The 18,990-nt window shown below is 62.8% G+C and overlaps 3 protein-coding genes across 7 annotated transcripts; 1 reads left to right on the plus strand and 2 right to left on the minus strand.

Moving 5' to 3' along the window:
• Positions 1-2,658: 2,658 nt before the first annotated feature.
• SDSL (serine dehydratase like) lies at positions 2,659-6,875 on the minus strand. Of its 3 annotated transcripts, XM_056504221.1 has the most exons (10): positions 6,293-6,456; positions 5,542-5,669; positions 4,721-4,764; positions 4,264-4,447; positions 4,121-4,160; positions 3,892-4,031; positions 3,571-3,659; positions 3,247-3,474; positions 3,032-3,156; positions 2,659-2,938 (listed from the first exon to the last, which is right to left on the minus strand). In XM_056504221.1, exons 4-10 carry the CDS (start codon positions 4,429-4,431, stop codon positions 2,745-2,747), a joined length of 984 nt encoding a protein of 327 aa, XP_056360196.1. In that variant the 5' UTR covers positions 4,432-4,447; positions 4,721-4,764; positions 5,542-5,669; positions 6,293-6,456; the 3' UTR covers positions 2,659-2,744. The 3 variants fall into 3 exon arrangements, with proteins under 3 accessions (XP_056360196.1, XP_056360195.1, XP_056360194.1); XM_056504220.1 differs by having other exon boundaries at positions 5,542-6,875; XM_056504219.1 differs by having other exon boundaries at positions 4,721-6,300.
• Positions 6,876-7,161: 286 nt separating this feature from the next.
• On the minus strand, positions 7,162-11,805 carry PLBD2 (phospholipase B domain containing 2). Its single transcript, XM_056504218.1, has 12 exons — positions 11,448-11,805; positions 11,247-11,340; positions 11,019-11,177; positions 10,540-10,640; positions 9,928-10,142; positions 9,765-9,859; positions 9,534-9,694; positions 9,335-9,430; positions 9,011-9,082; positions 8,761-8,913; positions 8,514-8,676; positions 7,162-7,679 (listed from the first exon to the last, which is right to left on the minus strand). Exons 1-12 carry the CDS (start codon positions 11,708-11,710, stop codon positions 7,512-7,514), a joined length of 1,740 nt encoding a protein of 579 aa, XP_056360193.1. The 5' UTR covers positions 11,711-11,805; the 3' UTR covers positions 7,162-7,511.
• Positions 11,806-12,964: 1,159 nt separating this feature from the next.
• Positions 12,965-18,507, plus strand: SLC8B1 (solute carrier family 8 member B1). 3 transcript variants are annotated; one of them, XM_056504167.1, is made up of 15 exons: positions 12,965-13,646; positions 14,124-14,276; positions 14,365-14,417; positions 14,514-14,571; positions 14,778-14,910; positions 14,999-15,166; positions 15,261-15,368; positions 15,439-15,495; positions 15,693-15,823; positions 15,964-16,105; positions 16,452-16,573; positions 16,764-16,917; positions 17,003-17,083; positions 17,495-17,559; positions 17,642-18,507. In XM_056504167.1, exons 1-15 carry the CDS (start codon positions 13,521-13,523, stop codon positions 17,837-17,839), a joined length of 1,749 nt encoding a protein of 582 aa, XP_056360142.1. In that variant the 5' UTR covers positions 12,965-13,520; the 3' UTR covers positions 17,840-18,507. The 3 variants fall into 3 exon arrangements, with proteins under 3 accessions (XP_056360142.1, XP_056360139.1, XP_056360140.1); XM_056504164.1 differs by having other exon boundaries at positions 13,557-13,646; positions 14,806-14,910; XM_056504165.1 differs by having other exon boundaries at positions 13,557-13,646; positions 14,806-14,910; positions 16,764-16,902.
• The last annotated feature ends 483 nt before the right edge of the window (positions 18,508-18,990 follow it).

Below are 18,990 nucleotides of genomic sequence, written 5' to 3' on the forward strand. Positions count from 1 at the left end.
GACCCTCCCAGAGCAGCCCAGGGGCACCTGCAGCCCTGCTGGCAGAGCAGCCCCAAGGGGCAGCTTTGGGGGACACCAAGTGGGGGTTCAGCAGTGCCACCAGCAGCTTTTGCCCCATTTTCCCTGGGCATACTGGGGGCAGGAAGGGGGGGCCTCCTCCCCAGCACCCCAGCACCTCCCTTCTCTCTCCTGCTTTCGATCCCTTGAGATACAAAAATAAAAGGTCCCAGGCAGACTGCAGCTCTGAACTAATATTTAAAATGCAAAATCATGGCAGAGTTTTTCACCCCCCCTCCTTCCCCCTGCTCCTTGTCTTGCAGTAAAACGATATAAACAGAATAAATTACCTTCCCTTGCTGGCTTACGAGAGTCCCTCTCTCCTGACCTGAATTTTAAGTCCTGGCTCGGTTGTAGCACGGAGCACCGATGATTTATGGAAAGCCAGCCACTTCTCTGCATATTTTCTCTGTTCAGCCAAGTGGTGGAATTTATCCTTCCTATACCATTACTGGCACTAATAACGGGGTGGCCAAGGAGCCAGGCCAAGCCCCGAGGGAGCCCTCAGCCCCGAGCTGGGGCCAGCACAGACACTGGTGTCCCCTCAGCCCCCCAAGGAAAACACTCCTCCCCTTTTCACAAATGGGGAAACTGAGGCAGGAGAACAGCTGGCTGCCTCTCTGGGCTTCAGCACCTCCAGGCTGCCGGTGTCAGCAGATAACAGGGACTTCTTATATGGACAGGGAGATGTGCTGGTAAATAGCCCCCTCACAGCATCATTTTGAGGAGTATAAAATGGTCAATCACTGGGGGACCACTGGTTGCTATTGTTATTATTATTAATAATAATTCAAAAGACAAAGGCGTAGAGCTGAGGCTTGTTTTTAGGCTGCTGGGACATCCCATCTCTGAGACCAGGAGAGAAGAGGCTGCGGGAGGGATTGGGGATGATGCTCCAGGCTGGAGGCTTGCAGGAGGACGGGACTCAGCAGGAACAGCCACCAAAGCAGGGATGATCCCAAGCAATAATCCCGTGGCACAGAGGAGCTCTGCAACTCCGAGCTGGGTGCAGGAACCAAACCTGGGTCCTCATCACCCCAGAGGTCCGGGGAAGGCAGCAGCACTCAGGATTGCTGCCTGTCTCCAGCTGCAGAGTGAGCACAGGTCACAGGGCTGTCCCCAGCCACCCTGCACCTCACATCCCTGCCAGGGGCATCCAAAGTAATGCCCCGGCTGGCACCCAAGTGCCCAGTCATGAAGGCAAGGAGGGGAAAAGCTCCCTGTGCACCCCAAACCCCACAGTCACGGCCATGTCACCACCAGCAATGACCCTTCTGTGGGACCGTGCTGAGGAATCACCGTCCTGACCTCCTGACTCCCCTGACCCCACCCCGAGCAGAATCGCGGGAATAAATTCCTTTTTAAAAGCTCTTGGGCAAACATCAACGCTATTCGTTTTCTTTTTTTTTTTTTTTGTTTGTTTGTTTTCCTGACCTTCTTGCCTCTTTTTTTTTTTTTTTTTTTTTTTTTTTTTTTTTTTTTTTTTTTTTTCGGAAGGGGAAGGTCTGCAGAAGGTGGAAAGTAATCAGGTTTTGGACCTGGGATAAAAAATAGCTGGAGTAGGTTGGGCTGACTCTTTATAATTAATAGTGTGCCTCGTAATAGGATTCTCCAGCCTTCGGTGCTCCCTGGAAACACCTTTTTACATAAGATATTGCTCACGATGGAGTGGCAGAGTTTTGATTTATGGGGGTTTGGGCTCCACGAAGCACCTGGGGAGGTGTCCTGGCCGGTGGGAGGTGTGGGGCAAGGGGCTGAGGGCAGGGAGGGGGTTCTGGGGGTTGGCAGCCAGGTCGGGAAAGGGCTTTGTGGGGGATGGGGGTGAGCTGGCCCTTCTGCTCCAAAAGGGAGGAGGATGAGAGGGTTTTGGGGACAGCAAAAGGCTCCTCTCCCTGCCCAACATCACAGCTCACAAGGCACAGGCTCAGCAAGGGAAACCAGATGGGGCTGGGGAGCAGCAGCAGGAGCAAAACCCCGCATCACCCGGAGTGGGAGGAAGGAGAGGGGAGAAATGTTGGGAGGATACAAAAAAAAAAAACCCCAGGAGGCGCCACAGCAAAGGGCTAAGAGCGAACACAGCACTACAGAGTGGAAATGTGGGAGAGCAGGAAAGCTAGGGGAAAGGGAGAATGGAAAGAAGAGTGGGATGGGGGGAAAAGGGATCTTAGGGGTCTGGGATGGGGTATATCCCCTCCACAATGCAGAGCACCTCGGTGTTAAACCCGGCCGGGGATCCCCGTGGATAAATCACTGTAACGAGCGTTGTTCTCGTCTGGCCACAGCCAATGTGGCAGGAACGGGAGAAGATTGTATTAATTAATAATCATTACAATAATAACGCATAAAGACAGTAGCAAAGCAATTAGTCAGAGAGGGAGCGTTTGCTAATTGAGGCGGGGAGCTGCAGCCCAAACAGCCCGGGGAGGAGCAGGGGGAGGGATGTAGGGGTGTTGTAGGGAAAAGTGGGGTGTCGGCACCCTAGTCCCGCCCTCGGCACAGGCAGCACCCAAACTCCCTCCCTACCCGCAGTGCGACCCCCTGCCTCAGTTTCCCCACCCCTGCATCCCTGCGTGCTGGAAAAGGCTACGTGAGGAGCCCGGCCCCGCGTCCCCAGGCTTTATTTTGGTTATTTCGAGCAGGGTGTGCCAGCCGGGCTCTGTCGCACGCCCTGCCACACCCGGGCGGGGTCACTCCATGCCCAGCTGGCTCTTCAGGGCCCGCAGCTGGGCCATGTGCGTGTTGCTGCCCCCGCACACCACGAGCACCACGGAGTCCAGCGGGGTCCGCAGCCGCCCCTCCTGCTGCAGCCGCTGCAGCCGCCCCGAGTAGAGCACGGCCAGGGGCGCCCCGCACGCCGACTCCACCAGCAGCCGCTCGTCATCTGCGCCACCAGAGCAGGGCGACATCGTGGCCATCAGAGCTACAGCTCGCCCAGCAGCCTGACCCAGAGACCGCCAGGGTCAGCCCCGCTCACCCAGGAACTGCTCCACAGCGCGCACGGCCTCCGCGTCCTGCACCACCTGCGAGATCACCGCGCACTCCCGGGCGCACTCCAGCGCCCGCGCCGCCACCGTCTTGGCTCCCAGGCAGGTGGCCACGCTGGCACACGGGACAGGGCGGTCAAGGCCCTGGGTGGGCCAAGGACACCCCAGCGAGCGCTGCCAGCTCTCCGCACGCCTGGCTGCTCACCTGGTGATGTCGGGCAGGGTGACGAGCCGGCCAGCCTTGAGCGCCTCGTGGAAGCTGTGGGCTCCCAGCGTCTCGGCGGCGATGATGGGGACATCCTGCCAGCCCACCTGCTGCAGGCCGGCCACCACACCGGCCAGCAGCCCCCCGCCACCCACCGCCACCACCACGGCGCCTGGTTTGGCCTCCAGAGAGTCCTTCAGCTCCCGGACCAGGCTGGAGTGACCCTCCCTGCGGGGTGAGGGGCAGCAGGATGCAGTCTGGGGGCTCCCCGGGCCAGCCTGGACCCCGGGAGCGGGGGCAGGAGCTGAGTCTGGCAGCACTCACCACACCAAGGGGTGATCGAAGGGGGGGATGTTGACCCAGCCCTCTGTCCTAGCCAGCTCCTGGGCTCTCCTGTTGGCATCATCCCACACCTGGGTGGGGTAAGGGGGCGCTCAGCAGGGCTCCACAACCCCATGATGTGTGTCCCCTGTCACTGCGGGGCTGGGGGACGCCCGAACGGGTGAGGGTTCCAGGTGACCCTGCTGTGACGTGCAGGGGATGCAGGAGGGGGACATTTCGGGATGGGGTTTGCCAAGCACCGATGAGCAGCTGAGGTCAGGCTCAGCCCCCTCTGGAGCCCCCAGACCCCTCGTTTGGGGGTACCTTGCCATAGACCTCGACTGTGGCCCCCAGTTCCTCCAGTTTGCGCACGGGGGTGGGGCCGCTGCTGCTGGGGACCACCACGGTGATGGGCAGCCCCAGCTCCCGAGCTGCGTACGCCGCTGCCAGACCCGCGTTTCCTCCTGGGGAAAGGCAGGGCTCAGGCGGGGCTCGACCCTCTGCACATCCCCAGATTCCTCAGGAGCATCCCCCCAGCTCGGGACGGAGTTACCTGAGGAGCACACGAAGTGGTGGCAGCCCTTCTTGGCAGCCTGAAAGGCAGGAGAGAGAGAAGGGAGGGGACGGCTGTGTCTCCCCAGTGTGCCCCCCATGAGGGCAGGAACAGCCCCCTGCACACGCCATGCCCACACTCACATCCTGGCACAAGTGCCCGATGCCCCGGATCTTGAAGGATCCCGAGGGCTGGACGTTCTCCAGCTTCATGAAGACCTTGGTGCCCACGGCCTTGGAGAGGGGCAGGCTCTCCAGAACGGGTGTAACGACGTGGAAGGGCTTCTGTGCCCTGACAGGCTGGACTGCCATGGCCTGACAATGGAACCTGTGCCAGGGAGAGGCGGGGGAGTCACCACGGGTCCCCCCGGAGCCCGATACTCCGGGCTCGGCGCGGAGCACAGGAGATTCCGGGGAGGGACAGGGCTGTCCCCAGTGTCCCCTCCCATCTCTAGGACGCGGCAGCATCGATGGGCTCTCCCTGGAATATCCCAGGACAGGCTGTGCCACCCCCTCCTCCATCCTGCCGGTCCCCGCAGCCGCTGTGTCCCCAGGTGTCCCCTGCCCTGTAACCCTGTCAGGATGGGGAAATGGGGAATACCTGCTGTCCTGCGGGCTCACTGCCTGTCCTCAGCTCCGCCGAGCCTGCGGGACACGGGAGGCAGAGGTGACGTCCGGCGGACCGTGCCGGTGTCCCCAGGTCCCCGTGCTCAGTCACGCAGCAGGGCAAGGGGCAGGGGTCGGACATTGCCCCGCGGGGCTGTTTGCTCGCCCTGGGCGGGTTTTACAGTCCGGGGCTGGACTGCAGCCGAAGGCGGCTGGCCACGGCCGGGCACGCTGCCGGGGACCGGCGGGGACACGTGTGGCCCCGCCAGCCAGATCCCAGCAGCTTTCACATGCCCGGGAGATGGGATGTGGGCTCCCAGGAGATGGGAGAAGAGGAAAGGCAGCTCATAAATTATTTTAGGGATCCTCGAGTGTTTGCACTGGATATTAGTCCAATCAAAAAGTCCAGTCAAAAACATGTACCGGCAGATTTTAGGATTTTGTCCCTGAATGCCTGGTGTAGCCAGGACAGCCCCAACTCCCCAGCCAAGACACTCCTCACTGCCTCCAAACGAGCCGTCACACCCCTCTGCTCACCCTGCCAAGCCCCCGCCCCATGGCAGCCCTTGGATCCTCTCCAAGTTTCACATCCCAGGGGGCTCAGCCCCTCCAGCTGGAGGGGACCCTCAAGATGAGCTCCCCCCACTCCAGCTGGCCATGCCAGGCACCCCATGGAGAAAAAGCACCCCTTGGAGAGGGGCTGTCCCAGACCCCAGCTCCAGCAGCCCCCAGGCAAAGCAGCAGAGCCCCCTCCTTTCCTCTGGGACCCCTCCTTGTCACTCGGCCCTGGTGACACCCCCAGGGGAAAGGTCCTACCTCTGCTCTGAGGAGCTGGTTCTGTCCACAGCAGGCAGAGAGGAGGAGGAAGGTGGGATCTGGAGGAAGGAGCAGCCCTGGCCCGCGGCCCCGCAGCCGCAGAAGGCTCCTCTGCTGCTCTGGTCAAGCTGGAAGCAGAGGGCACAGGGAGTCCCGAGGGGGGGACACTGCACTGGAACCAACACACACCAAACAGGGTGCACTGGGAACCCCACACTGTGCCCAGCTCTGCCCCAGTGCCAGGCAGTGAAACCAAAGTACGGAATTTCAGTTCCCTGACTCCAAACTGTGCTGCAAAACCCCCCAGAGCCCCACTGCTGGCAGGGGGAGAGCTCTGGAGCTGCTCTTTGGTGCCAACAAAGCATCCCTGCCTCCCACACCATCCTTGGCCTCCCGAGTGACCGGCACAGAGCACAGCACTGCACCTCTGCACAGAGCCACGCTGCTTTTGGGATACTGGGGCCTGGAAAGAAGGGGAATGAGGAGGATTTCTTGGATGGGGGCATCGGGAGGGACACAGCTTCTGTCCCTCTGGAGTCCCTTCTGGTCCCTTTGGAGGGACCCCCATCACCTCACAGTAGGCAGAGACTGCAGCCACTTCCATGAAGGTGGGACAGTAGCAAGAGCTGGGAAAGAGGTGCAAGAAGCCTCCCCCAGCTCACAGGGATGAGGCTGGAGATCCCCTCGGGGAGGACACCACATCTCAGCTCAGCCCTGGGGTGCTCCAGGCCCCTTTCCACCCCATACTCACCTCCCTGTCCCCTCTTCTGTTTCCCTTTTGGCTCCACCCCTGCCATGAGGAAGGTGTGCCAGGCTGTCACCTGGTCACTTCCCTTGGCCAGAGTCCCTGGCTGACACTGTGGCAGCAGCTGGGATGATATTTAACAACTTTTTGTTTTTCCGCTTTTAAGGAAACAAAAAACGGGAATCAGCAGCACTGTGGCATTTCCAGTGTGCCCTGTTCCTCCTTGCTGCTCCCTCAGCCTTTGATGGTGATCTGGGGAAACTGAGGCACGGGGACCCCAAAAGTAGCCCACAGACCATGGGGACATGAGGGGACACAGGCTCTGCCATCCCTAACTCACCTGCAATCTGTTACAGAACAACAGGGTATGGACACCCCCCACCTCCCCCAGGACACCCATCCCAGCTTTTGGGGTGCCAGCACCCCAACAGCCCAGCTCTGCTCCCTCCCACCCCCCGCAGCCCTCGGGGAGCCCCAGGGGCCCCAGCCCCGGTGGGAACCTGGCGCCTTCAAAGCGCTGCCGAGCCGCAGCCCATTAATCCCCCAGTAATGACCTCGTTACTCCTAACGAGGCAGAGCGGATCAAGGGAGTGCCTAAGAGGATTTTGCACCGCGGGTTTTGGGGACGGGGCACACAGGTGCCAGAGGAAAGGAGGACAAAAGGCATGAGGATGGTCTGCCTCTCCTGGGGGGTGAGCAGTGGGGCTCCAGCAGCAGAGAACCCCTCACAGCTTGCACCCCAAAAGCCTCACTGGCTTCACAGCCTCCCACCAGCAAAGCAGATCACCCTGTTAATGGGGAGGGGGCAAGACCCCTGCGTGAGCCCAACCCTAACAGAAGCCACCAGAGAACCTCAGCAGACAGCAAAGCACAGCCACCAGCACAGAGCACTTTATTTACCACAGCCAAACCAGCTCACTGCCCTCCTGTCTGTGCCCCAGCCTCCCAGGATGCCCCCTTTTCTGGGAAGAGCCCCCCCAAACCAGGCATCAGCACCCAGGGATAGTCCTGGGATTGGGACTGGGATTGGAGAGCCCCATGGCAGGGAGGAGCCACGCTGGGCTCAGCCCCTTGTGCAGCACAGCCAGGACCCTGAGAGGCAGAAAGAGCAGGGGGTGGGTGTGTTACAGAGCTGAGACCCCCCACACGCAGCTGCCCCCACAGAGGGATCCCCCAGGACAGACGCCCACGGATGGACGGACGGACAGACGGGACCAGCGCCTGCTCAGTCCCAGTGGACCTTGACTGGGGGGAAGGTCCAGAGGTCGGGGTGGCCCATGTGGAGCAGGGAGCTGCAGGGGGACGTGCTCCAGCGGAAGGGGGGCACGTCGTCCCAGGCGGGGCCGCTGACTGCCACCAGCCCGAAGGTGGGCACCATGGCCGAGGAGGTGACCTGCAGGTGGGGACACAGAACAGGGGGTCAGCACCAGGAATGGGCTGTACAGCCCAGCAGAGATGCTGGGGGGTGTATCCTGTCTTGGGTTGCAATATAGGATGTGGTCAGAAACGTGTATTCTGTCACCATCTGTTGGAGCTGGGTGGGGCAGTGACCCTGATCTCCATGGCACATATTATCTGCTAATGGCCATCTTTAAACCAGCTGGGGCAATCATCTTGATCTTTCCCACAACCCACCCTCCCTCCAGGAAGATATCATCTGCTGCTGGCCCACTGAGTCCCACTGCATGACTGATAAAATTACATCATCCCACTGGGAGATGCTCCAGCCAGGGGGAGGAGCCAAGCCTTTCCTACCTAGATAAAAACTGAGATTTTGGACACCAATATATCATCTTTCCACTGCATTCCAGAGGAAAACCCAACCTTCTACATCATCCCTGGACCTTCACAGGGAAACTGCACCTTCTCCAGGAGCACTGCTCCAGCTGAACCACATCTGCCCCTGCAGGAGGATGCAGCCACCATTGAATGGGACTGCTGCCAACACCCTGACTGACTGACGGGTGTCAGCTTGGATTCTGACTCTGGCAGTGTTGGGATTGTTCTTTGTAATACTGCATTTCTATTTTAATTTTCCTAGTAAAGAACTGTTATTCCTAATTCCCATATCTTTGCCTGAGAGCCCCTTAATTTCAAAATTATAACAATAATTTGGAGGAAGGGGGTTTACATTCTCCACTTCAAAGACAAGCTCCTGCCTGTACTGGCAGACACCCATCCTTCAAAGCAGGACAAAGGGGAGCCCCTGCAGGGCTGGCTGTCCCACCTTCGTGTCGATGCCGCCGTGGCAGCGCTGGCGCAGCGCAGGGAAGGGGTAGGTGCCGTTGGCAGGGTTGAGGTCGGAGCGGGCGGAGATGGCGTTCTCGGCGTTCTGGGGGGGGTCACAGCCCTTGCACCACGACAGGGGGTCCTGCAGGTAGTTGTTGGACCTGGAAGGGTTGGGAGAGAGGCAGGGTGAAGCAGCCCATGGATCACAGAAAACGGAACAGCCGTGTCTGGTGCCCAGCACGCACCGCATCAGGCGGATCATGGAGTCCAGGTCCTGCACCAGCGTCTGGTTCCGCCGGAAGATCTGGGCACGTGGGTTCTTGTCGTAGGTGAACCAGTCCCCGTATTTCCTCACCAGCTCCAGGTTCCCACTGGCATTGAAGATCTCCTCGAAGTACCTGGGTGGGGAAACCCAGCAAGGTGGCACCAAGGGGGTGCAAGGTGAGCACTGCTGCCCCTCTTCCAGGGCAGGCCACAGGGAGAGGTGGCACTCACGGCACGTTGTAGCTGGCCCAGTAGCCCTGCTGGTACAGCAGCTCTGTCTGATCAGCCACCACCACCAGGCCCCTGTGCCAGGAGGAAGAGCACTGGTCAGAGCAGAGAGGGAAAAAGCCACTGGGGATAGTGGGGGACATGCTGGGCTGGGGGGAACACATGCTGGGGTGGGCACACCCCTCAGTACCAGCATCCCCAAAGCCTTTAGCCACAGACACACCCCATCACCACTGGGCTGGGCAGGCACCACCCTCAGGGCTTTCCCAAACCCAAAGGGATGGGAGAGGAGACAGCAGGGGCTCAGGGAGGAACGGAGCCACTCACGGGATCTGCTCCAGCACTGTCAGCACGCCCGGTGCCGGGCTCGCTCTGCCCGGTGTGAAGGCCTTGTAGTCCACCACCATCCACTGGTTGTTGTACCTGGCATGGAGAGCCAGGAATGCATCCCTCTGGCAGCCTGGGCACCCTCCATCCATCCCACCCCCCCCAGAACCAGCTCCCAGCCCCACCCCACCGCACTCACGTGCCGCTGTTGAAGCGCCGGAACACGGTGGCCCACTCGGGCCCGCTGCGGGCCAGCCGGTTGGCCACAATGTTCCTCAGCCACTCCAGGACGCTGCCCTGGGGCTCCAGGTACTTCCACAGGGCTGGGTTGTTGTTGCCAATGGTGGTTTCCAGTGCAACCTGCAGGGCAGGCAGTGATGGGGAGGGCGGCAGGGCCGGGCAGAGGCCCCTGAGGAGCAGCCCCACTCACCAACCCGCTGCTGAGGATGTAGAAGTCATCCATGGAGAAGATGGTGCCAGGGTAGGAGGAGAACACCTGGATGCTGCCAGGGATCTGGGACCTGCCTGGAGGGGGATGCAGAGGGATCAGGAGGGGGGTGTGAGGCGCAGCCCCCCCAGCCCAGCGCACGCACCGCCGGCCGAGGTGCGGAAGGGCAGCGTGTACTTCTTGATGATGCGCAGCATGGCCTGGTAGGAGCTCCAGGTGTCATGGGCCACCAGCAGGTCCTGCTGGCCTGGCAGCAGCTTCACCAGAGCCGAGCAGGAGCCTGAGCCCAGCACACGCTGCGGGGATGAGCGGTTCAGGGCAGACTCCAGGTCCTCCAGGTCACCCCCCAGCTGCAGCAGCCTGGAGGAAGCAAGGTGTAAGATGTCAGCTGAGGGATGTCCCAGGCCTGGAGCCAAGCTGGCTCAGAGCTCTCTGCCTGTCTGTTCATCTCCACCACACCCCAGTGCAGGCACTTGGGCTGGGAGCCGCCTGGTAGCATGAGCAGGGAGGAAAGGGGGAGCACAGCAGTGGGGAAAATGAGGCAGGGGCAGTGGGGGGAACCTATCACCCAGCCCATGGGGTGGGGAAGAGGACAACCTGCCTTGGCTCCGTCCTGCCCCAGCAGCAGAAGACAAGTACCCAGAAAAGGTGGACAAATTGAACTGACTGTTCTTGGAATGCAGGAATTGTCCCCACAGCACTCCAAACACTGGGACAACCACCCCCCACCCTCCACCACGTCTGAGAAGGAGCTCACAAGAAGCCGAAGGGTGCCAGGGTGATCCTGCCCCTGGGGAAGTCCAGGCGCCCGTTGTAGCTGTCCTCCAGCCCCTTCAGCTGCAGCAGGGCCAGGCGCACCTGGGGACAGGGGACAGAGCTGGCACCCGGCTGAGAGGTTTTGGGGGACAGGCTCCCTCATTCCCCCAGGGGACAGAGCAGTTCAGCTGGGTCTCAGCGCTGCTGCAGAGGCACAGGGGGTTAGTGTCACTGTCAGCAAGGTCATGACTCAGCACCCATGGCCGAGGGTGACAAAGCCATGTCCCGTGCACCCCAACTGCAGCACGTGAGGCTCTGGCGAGGAGAAAGTCATGAGTCACCCCAGCAAGGAGGATGACCACATCCCTGCCATCCCACCTGGAGCTGGGCCAGCACAGCTCGCTGCCCTGTACTGTCCTGTGCATTAAAGGCCCAGCAGGATCCAGGGGGTTCCCTAGGATGGGGGTTCCCCATCCTCACCTGGTGCCAGTACTCGGTGTCCTGCCCTTTCGCCATCTGCTCCTCCATCCAGGCCAGGTTGGCCTCCAGGTAGTCCCGCAGCTTCTGGCAGTACTCGCTCTCGTACTTGAAGGGGCCGCAGTATCCCACCATGGTGTTCATCCAGTGCATGTACATCAGCTGGGGGACAGGCCCGCGGTGTCAGCGCCGGGACAGTCCGGGGGGCACTTGTGGAGGGGTGCCCCTTACCTGCTCGGTGACAGCAGCCTCGGCGAGCCCGGCAGCGTAGGCCTGCAGGCTGTCATTGTACGAGGCGTTGGTGGCCACCTCCAGGAAGGCCCAGCTGTGGGGACACGGGCACGGCGGGTCACGGACACGGCTGTCCCCGCCGCGGCCACCCCAGCCCCGCTGGGCTCCGTGCGGCCCCGGCCCGCCCCGCCCGGGCCGTACCCGACGTGCGGGATGCGGTCATCGAGGCTGGCCCAGGCCACGGCCCCGGGGTGGCGGCCGGGGAGGACGCGCAGGCGCTCGGAGCCGGGCTCCAGCAGCACGGAGACATTGCGGGGAACCGGGGACGGGGCTGAGCCGGCCGGGACGGCGGAGAGCAGCGGGGAGAGCAGCGGGGAGAGCAGGGGGGAGAGCAGCGGGGACAACAGCGGGGACAGCAGCGGGGACAGGAGCCCGGCCACCAGCAGCGCCCCCGGAGCCGCCATGGCGGGGACACCGAGGGACGGGGACGCCGAGGGGCGGGGACGCCGAGGGGCGGGGCGGGGCAAGGGCGCGTGGGAATGACGGGACTGGGGCGGGGCTTCTCAGTGACCACGCCCCCCAAGGTGCCCGGTTATATTAGATGGAGAGGGTTGGGATTGGGGCGGAGCGATGGTGTGGCCACGCCCCCGGCGGTACTGGCGCGCACCAATGGGATAGGTTGGTTTGGGGGCGGGGGCGTGGGCTTGGCCACGCCCCTCAGAGCTGACATATATTAACGCCTCTCATGGGGCGGGGCTTATGGAGCGGCCACGCCCCCACTCACCCTGAGGCCGTGAGGACCCCCTACAGCACCCCCGTGCCCCCCTGGTACCCCAGACCCCCGCTCGTATCCGCGCCCCCATCTCGCCTCTCCCAGCGCACGTTCCTGCTCCCCACACCTTCCTGAAACACGCGTGGAGCCCTGGCGTGAGCAGCCGGGCCCCTGGCGGGTCCCTGTGTTCGGGGGTGCTGGTGCTTCCCTTGGGCCCCAGACCCGCGGCAGCCCCGGCCCTGCTCAACTCCTTCCACCTCTCTCCGCGAAGAGCAGAATGTAGCTTCGGGGAGAAACTGGCCGCGGTGGGAAATAGGTCCTTGAATCCCATCAGGATCCCGGGCCTCCGGCCATGAGGGCCACCCTGCTCCCCGCAAACAGGGCATGGCGCTTGCACGGGACGCGGCTGAGGCTGGGCTGTCCTGGAGCTGGGGACACCGGCGCGGAGAGGGGCACGGCCGCTGTGTGGGGTGTGGGACCACCGGCACGGGGTCTGTACAGCCCCGGTGTAGGAGCACCGGCACGGGGTCTGTACAGCCCCGGTGTGGGACCACCGGCACGGGGTCTGTATAGCCCCGGTGTAGGAGCACCGGCACGGGGATCTGTACAGCCTCAGTGTGGGGTGTGGGAGCACCGGCACGGGGATCTGTACAGCCTCAGTGTGGGGTGTGGGAGCACCGGCACGGGGATCTGTACAGCCTCAGTGTGGGGTGTGGGAGCACCGGCACGGGGTCTGTACAGCCCCGGTGTGGGAGCACCGGCACGAGGGTCTGTACAGCCCCGGTGTGGGGTGTGGGAGCACCGGCACGAGGGTCTGTACAGCCCCGGTGTGGGGTGTGGGACCACCGGCACGGGGGTCTGTCTGTACAGCCCCGGTGCCGAGGCTGCCCCATCCCGGGACACCATCCCCGGCTGGGCGGCGCTGAGCTCCCCGTTCTCAGAGGGTCACCCCAAAGCGGCTGTCGGTGGGCACAGCCCGCAGGGCGCTGCTGAGAGCAGCGTGTGTCCCCTCTCCGCGGCCAGCCGCCAGCCGCGCGGGGAAGTGTCGCTGTCGCTTTAAGGGCGGAGGGCGGCGGCCCCTTTAAGGCGGGGGGGCGGCGGGATCAGCTGCCCGCGCACGGAGCGGGGCCGCGCCGACACGGTGGGGCCCGGGTACCCCCATCCACCCCCGCACCCCCCCGGGATCCCCCACATCCCCCCGGGCTCCCCGTCCCCACCCGCACCAAGCCTCTCTGTCCCCCCCTGCCCTCGGGGGTGCCCCCAGGTCCCCTGCTCCCTTCTCCCTCTCCGCTCTGGGTGACCCCGGGCTGAACCCCCCCGGCGGGGACGTGGCGCGGGTAGCTCTGCTTTTTACCCGTTTTATTATTTTTAGCATTAATTCTATTTTCCAATTTTATTATTAATTTTTAACCCCTCTTCGCCCGCCCGGGCGGCGCGGGATGGGGGTCCGGGGGCAGCCCCCGCTCTGTGTCCCCGGGCGGTAGGTGTCCCCTCGCGGGGCCATGGGGCAGGGGGCCGGGGTGCTCAGCCCGGCCGGGGCGCTGCCGGCCGGGACCCCGCTGCTGCCGGACCTGGGGCACACGCTGCCTCCCGGGGAGGATGCTCTGAGCCACGGACCGGGCCTGGATGTGAGTCTGGGGGTGCTGCCGGGGTGGAGGGGTCCCGTCCCGTCCCTGCTGCCCTGTCCCCGCCATCGCAGCGGGGATCTCTCCGGGATTTCCTCCGCTGCTGGGTTTCTCCTCTGCAAACCTCGCCGCTTGCCAGGCCCGCGGTGGGTTTGGGCTGTGTGGGGACACGGATGGGCTGGGGACAAGGGTGTCCCCCTCTGCGGGCCCTGGCACTGCCCTCGGCCCACGCACATGGAGCACGGGCGGGGAAACTGAGGCAGGGGTGAGAGCGACCTGCCAAAAACAGCCCCACGGCAGAGCTTGTGGGGACAGGAGGTGCTCGGGGTGAGCAGTGTCCCCTCGGGGTGTCCATAGCAGCCCTTGGGGACAGGGGGTGCTCGGGGTGAGCAGTGTCCCCTCGGGTGCCCCATGGCAGTCCCCATGGGGGCAGGGGTTGCTCGGGGGTCCCGCCCAAGCAGCTTCCCCTCTGCCCCGCAGTGCTGGGAGGTTCGGGAGCACAACAGCTCTGAATGGTGTCACTTCATCCGGAGCAACCCCGACTGCCAGCTGGACGGGGGCTTCCTCGACTACCTCGATGGGGTCTTTTGTGTCTTCCCGCCGCGGCTGCTGCCCCTGGCTGTCACCCTCTATGTAAGGACTGGAAAGGGCGGTGCTGGGGATGCTCTGCTGCAGGGCAGGGACCCCACTGACCCCTCTCTGTGCCCCCCCGACCCCACAGGCTCTCTGGCTCCTGTATCTGTTCATCATCCTCGCTGTGACAGCAGAGAAGTTGTGAGTGACCCTGCAGAGGAGGGGACTGTCCCCAGACTGACCCGTGGTCGCCAAGTAGCCCCATCACCTCTCTCTGTCTCCTTTTCACCCTTCCAGCTTCTGCCCCAATTTATCAGCCATCTCCACCAACCTGAAGCTGTCCCACAACGTGGCAGTATCCTTGGAAATCACAGGAGCCCTCAGCCAGGAGGGATGTGGGGACAGGCAGGGGAGGTGGCCATGACAGGGTCACTTTGTGTCCCCTCGGCACCGTGCCAGGAGAAACCAGTTCTGGGGGAGAGCTGGAGGTGAGAGCAGGACATGTGCTGGCACTGGACAGGAGCACACAGCACCCATGTCCCCACGGGGAGGGGACACCAGGTGTTCTCCTTGACGTGCCCTCTCCATGGTGTCACCTTCCTGGCCTTTGGGAATGGGGCACCTGATGTCTTCAGCGCTGTGGTGGCCTTCTCCGACCCCCGGACAGCGGGGCTGGCCATCGGGGCCATCTTTGGTAAGGGCAGCCACTGCCACATCCTCATGGTGCTGCTGTGGGGCTGTGGGATGTTCCCTGTCCCCAGACAGCCCCGCTGTCTTGGCAGGTGCTGGTGTGTTTGTCACCACTGTGGTGGCCGGGGGCATCGCCCTGGTCAAGCCCTTCACGGCCGCCTCCAGGCCCTTCCTCAGGGACGTCATCTTCTACATGGTGGCCGTGTTCCTCACCTTCGTGGTGCTCTACTTGGGCAGGATCAGGCTGGGAGAGGCTCTGGGTGAGCACAGTGGGGTTGGGGATGGTGGGGGCAGCCTGGGAATGGTGGAGCAGCCTGGGGGTGCTGTGACCCCCCCTGTCACTCCCCCTCTCAGGTTACCTGGGGCTCTACGTGTTCTACGTGCTCACCGTGGTGCTCTGCACCTGGATCCACCGGCGGCAGCGGGGGGACGGGCTGGCCCCTCCCAGCCCCTGGGAGCCAGGTAAGGGCTGCCCAGCTGGGAGGGGATCCCCGGGGTGTTGGGGTCCCCTTCCACTGCCTCTTCCCCGCAGAGATGCCGACAGATGTGGAAGAGCCGGAGCCCTCCGGCACAAACAGTGGGGACTATGGTACGTTGTTCCCTGTGGGCTCAGGGCTGGCTCTGCTCCGTCCTCAGGGCTGCCAGAGCCCCCAGGCCGCTGCAGGTGTCACTGAGCCGGGGGATGGCCGAGCCCATGGGGCAGGGGGAGTCCCCAGGGACGCACACCTGGAAGGGATGGGGAGCACAGGGAGCCCCCACCCCGCTCAGCGCCGTGGCTCCTCACAGGAGAGGAGTACCGGCCCCTGCTGCCCTCCCAGGAGAGCTCCCTGCGCATCCTCACCACGGCCCTGAGCCCCCTGGACTACCGCAGGTGGAGGAGGAAGCCCTGGTACTGGCGGCTCTTCAAAGCCTTCAAGGTGAGCAGGGGGAGCAGAAGCCAGGAGGAGCCCCCGAGGGGCATCCCCATCCCCCTGTCCCCGGGGCTTTGCAGTGGGGATGGTGGCAGCAGGTCGTGGGGCACTCGCAGGGTGTCCCTGACGGGTGTCCCCTGTGCCAGGTGCCCGTGGAGCTAGTGCTGCTGCTCACTGTTCCTGTTGTGGACCCCGACAAGGATGACCTGAACTGGAGAAGACCCCTCAACTGCCTGCACATTCTCACCAGCCCCCTGCTCTGCGTCCTCACCCTCAAGTCAGGCACCTGTAAGAGCCTGGGGCAGTCCCAGCTTCCAGAAGGGGACAGGACTGAGATGGCCACCACACCCTGGGGAGTGCAGGAGCCTATCAGAGCTGGCTCCCCATCGTGGGGAGGAGGGACGGGCAGGAAGAGCCAAGCACCCCAAGGGTGGGGGGCTTGGGCCCCCCAGCATCCAGGTCCTGGGGGGGAAATGGAGTTTCCCTGCCTGGGGAAACTGAGGCACAGAGGGGAGTGGCTCTGTGGGGGTGTAGGGTAGAGGTGGCTTTAGATGACAAGGCTTTACCTCCTACCTCAAGCCTGGTGGGATCCTGTCCCAGCCTCTCTGATGCCTTCTCTCCCCACCACATGCAGATGGGCTGTACCAGATCCAGGGCATCTTCCCAGTCTGGGGACTGGTCACACTGGTTGCCTCTGCCCTGGCCCTCACTGTCTTCATCACCACAAGCAACGAGGAGCCACCCAAGTATCACTGTGTAAGGTGTCCCCCAGCCCTGGGCACCCAGCAGGGACCAGCACAGCCTGATCCGGGCTGGGCTGAGGCTCCTGGGGCAGAGCAGGAAGCTGGACCTCTCGCAGTTCCCAGTGTCCCCAGGAGGGATGCCAGGAGGTGTGCAGGGTCCTGTGGGATGCACACAGGGACCAGCTTGCTGCTCTTCCTGTCAGGTGTTTGCCTTCCTTGGGTTTTTGGCCAGTGCCATGTGGATCAATGCCGCGGCCACGGAGCTGGTGAACATCCTGCGGACCCTGGGCATCATCTTCCAGCTCAGCAACACCGTGCTGGGCCTGACCCTGCTGGCCTGGGGCAACAGCATTGGTGGTGAGGGCTGTGCTGCTCCCCAGTGTCTCCCTGGCACAGCCTGGGGTGGCCCTGCCATCCTCAGGGTCTCCTTTTGTCCCTGCAGACACCTTCTCTGACCTCACCATGGCGCGCCAGGGCTACCCCCGCATGGCCTTCTCCGCCTGCTTCGGGGGCATCATCTTCAGTATCCTCTGGTGGCACGTGGGGCAGGAGCTGCCCGAGTGTCCCTGCCTGCAGGGAGAGCCCCTTGTGCAGGATCCCTGGAGAGGAGCTGGGCAGGATCCATCCCAGAGTCCCTCCAACGCTGGCAAACCCCACAGTGCTCCCACAGTGCAAGGGACAGGGACAGAGCCAGCAGCATTCCCCTGTCCCCACAGCTGCCCAGCTGGGTGGGAACGTGGGCTGGAGTGTGGCAGGTTTGGGATTTGCCAAAGGGAAGAAAGGGAGGGGGCCCTGGGTGGGTTTTGAGTGCTGAAGCCTCTCCAGGAGTGCTCAGGGTTGTATTCAGCACAGAGAGAATGCTGTAGCAAGGAGGAGGAAGGGGCAGAGGGAAGTGCTCAGTGCTGTGTGTGTGTCCATCCTGAACGTGCTCCAGACATCCTGGTGGGCGTGGGCCTGGGCTGCCTGCTGCAGATGAGCAGCAGCCAGCCGCTGGTGAAGGTAAGGCTGTGGTGGCACGGGCACACGGGCCAGGCTGGCAGCAGGGTGCCAGTGTCACCCACAGGCCCTGCTGTCCCCGCAGCTGGAGCCTGACAGCCCGCTGGTGTGGGTGCTGGCCGGGGCGCTGGGGCTGAGCCTGGTGTTCTCCTTCGTGGCGGTGCCAGCGCAGTGCTTCCAGCTGGGAAGGGCCTATGGCGCCTGCCTGCTCACCTACTACCTGCTGTTCCTGTGCGTGGCCCTGCTCACCGAGTTCAGGGTCATCCACTTCCCCACCCCCTGACGGCCCCAGCACATCCAGCCCTGGGTCTCACTCGCCACCCTTCCCTGTCCCTGGCAGGGGCACAGGGCACCTCGGCTCACCGTGCTGCCAGAGGTGCCAGCCCAGCCCTGCTGTCCTTTGGGGAAGGACTGCCACTGCCCACATCCTCTCCTCACTCTTTAACCTAATTTAAGGAACTCTGGGCAGGAGCAACATGAAACCTCAGCTGTGTCTGGTGGCAGTGGCAGGGCCAGAGGATGGGGAAGCTCCAGCAGGAGAGGTTTTGCCCCCTCAGTTCCATGTGGGGACAGAGCTGGGGCAGTTCTGCTGCATAGGATGACATCTGTCCTTGGGAAGGACTGTCCCTGTTGGCACCATGGGCTGGAACAGCAGACAGGGCACAGCCACACAGGGTAAAGGGGACACAGTGCTCCAGGGACGCAATGGGCTTAGTGCAAGCAAAGCCTGAGGGAAAAACAAACACCAAACCAAGGGAGGCTGGTTTCCCCTGCTTTTTTTAGAAATGTTTTTCAACCTGAGTTTCAGATCCTACTTTTCTCCTCCTCCTGGGGTGGGCAGAGCTGTAGGAAAGGACTTGGAGGTTTCCACACACAGTGTTGACCTCTGGCAGGACTAGATTTAGGCACTGTAAAAAAATTGCAATAAAAAAAAAAACAACAAACAAAAAACCCCATAAACCCAACCTTGACTTTTGCCTGCTGCAAAGGCCACTCCTCCTGCTCTGTGCTGGTGTGACAGCCCTTACTCAGCACAGAGCCTGTGGAGGGGAGAGGGAACAGCCAGGGCTGAGGACCTGGACAGCCAGCGGGGTTTTTCCCCAGGGAGTGGGGAAGTGGTTTCCAGCCTGATGTCCCCAGAGCAGTCACGTGCTGTCACACTGGGAACAACCACAGCATGGGGTCAGCACGGCTCCTCCTGGGGACAGGGAATCCTGCAGGGCCCACAGTGCCAGGAGAGTGGAAGGGGTGGGCTGGTGGTTCTGCTCTCAGCTGGAGGGTCCACAGGACAGGCTGGAAAGCAAACTGTCACTCCAGAGGGACACCCACATCCCTGCCCCACGGGAGAGGGGGTGTTGTGCAAACAGCACAACTGTCAGACCTGCTTCCTCCTCTTCTCCTGGGCCTGGACCATTTCTCCTTTTTCTAACAGAC

The sequence above is a fragment of the Oenanthe melanoleuca genome, chromosome 15 (genome assembly GCF_029582105.1).
Source record: "Oenanthe melanoleuca isolate GR-GAL-2019-014 chromosome 15, OMel1.0, whole genome shotgun sequence".
NCBI classification, from domain to species: Eukaryota; Metazoa; Chordata; class Aves; order Passeriformes; family Muscicapidae; genus Oenanthe; species Oenanthe melanoleuca.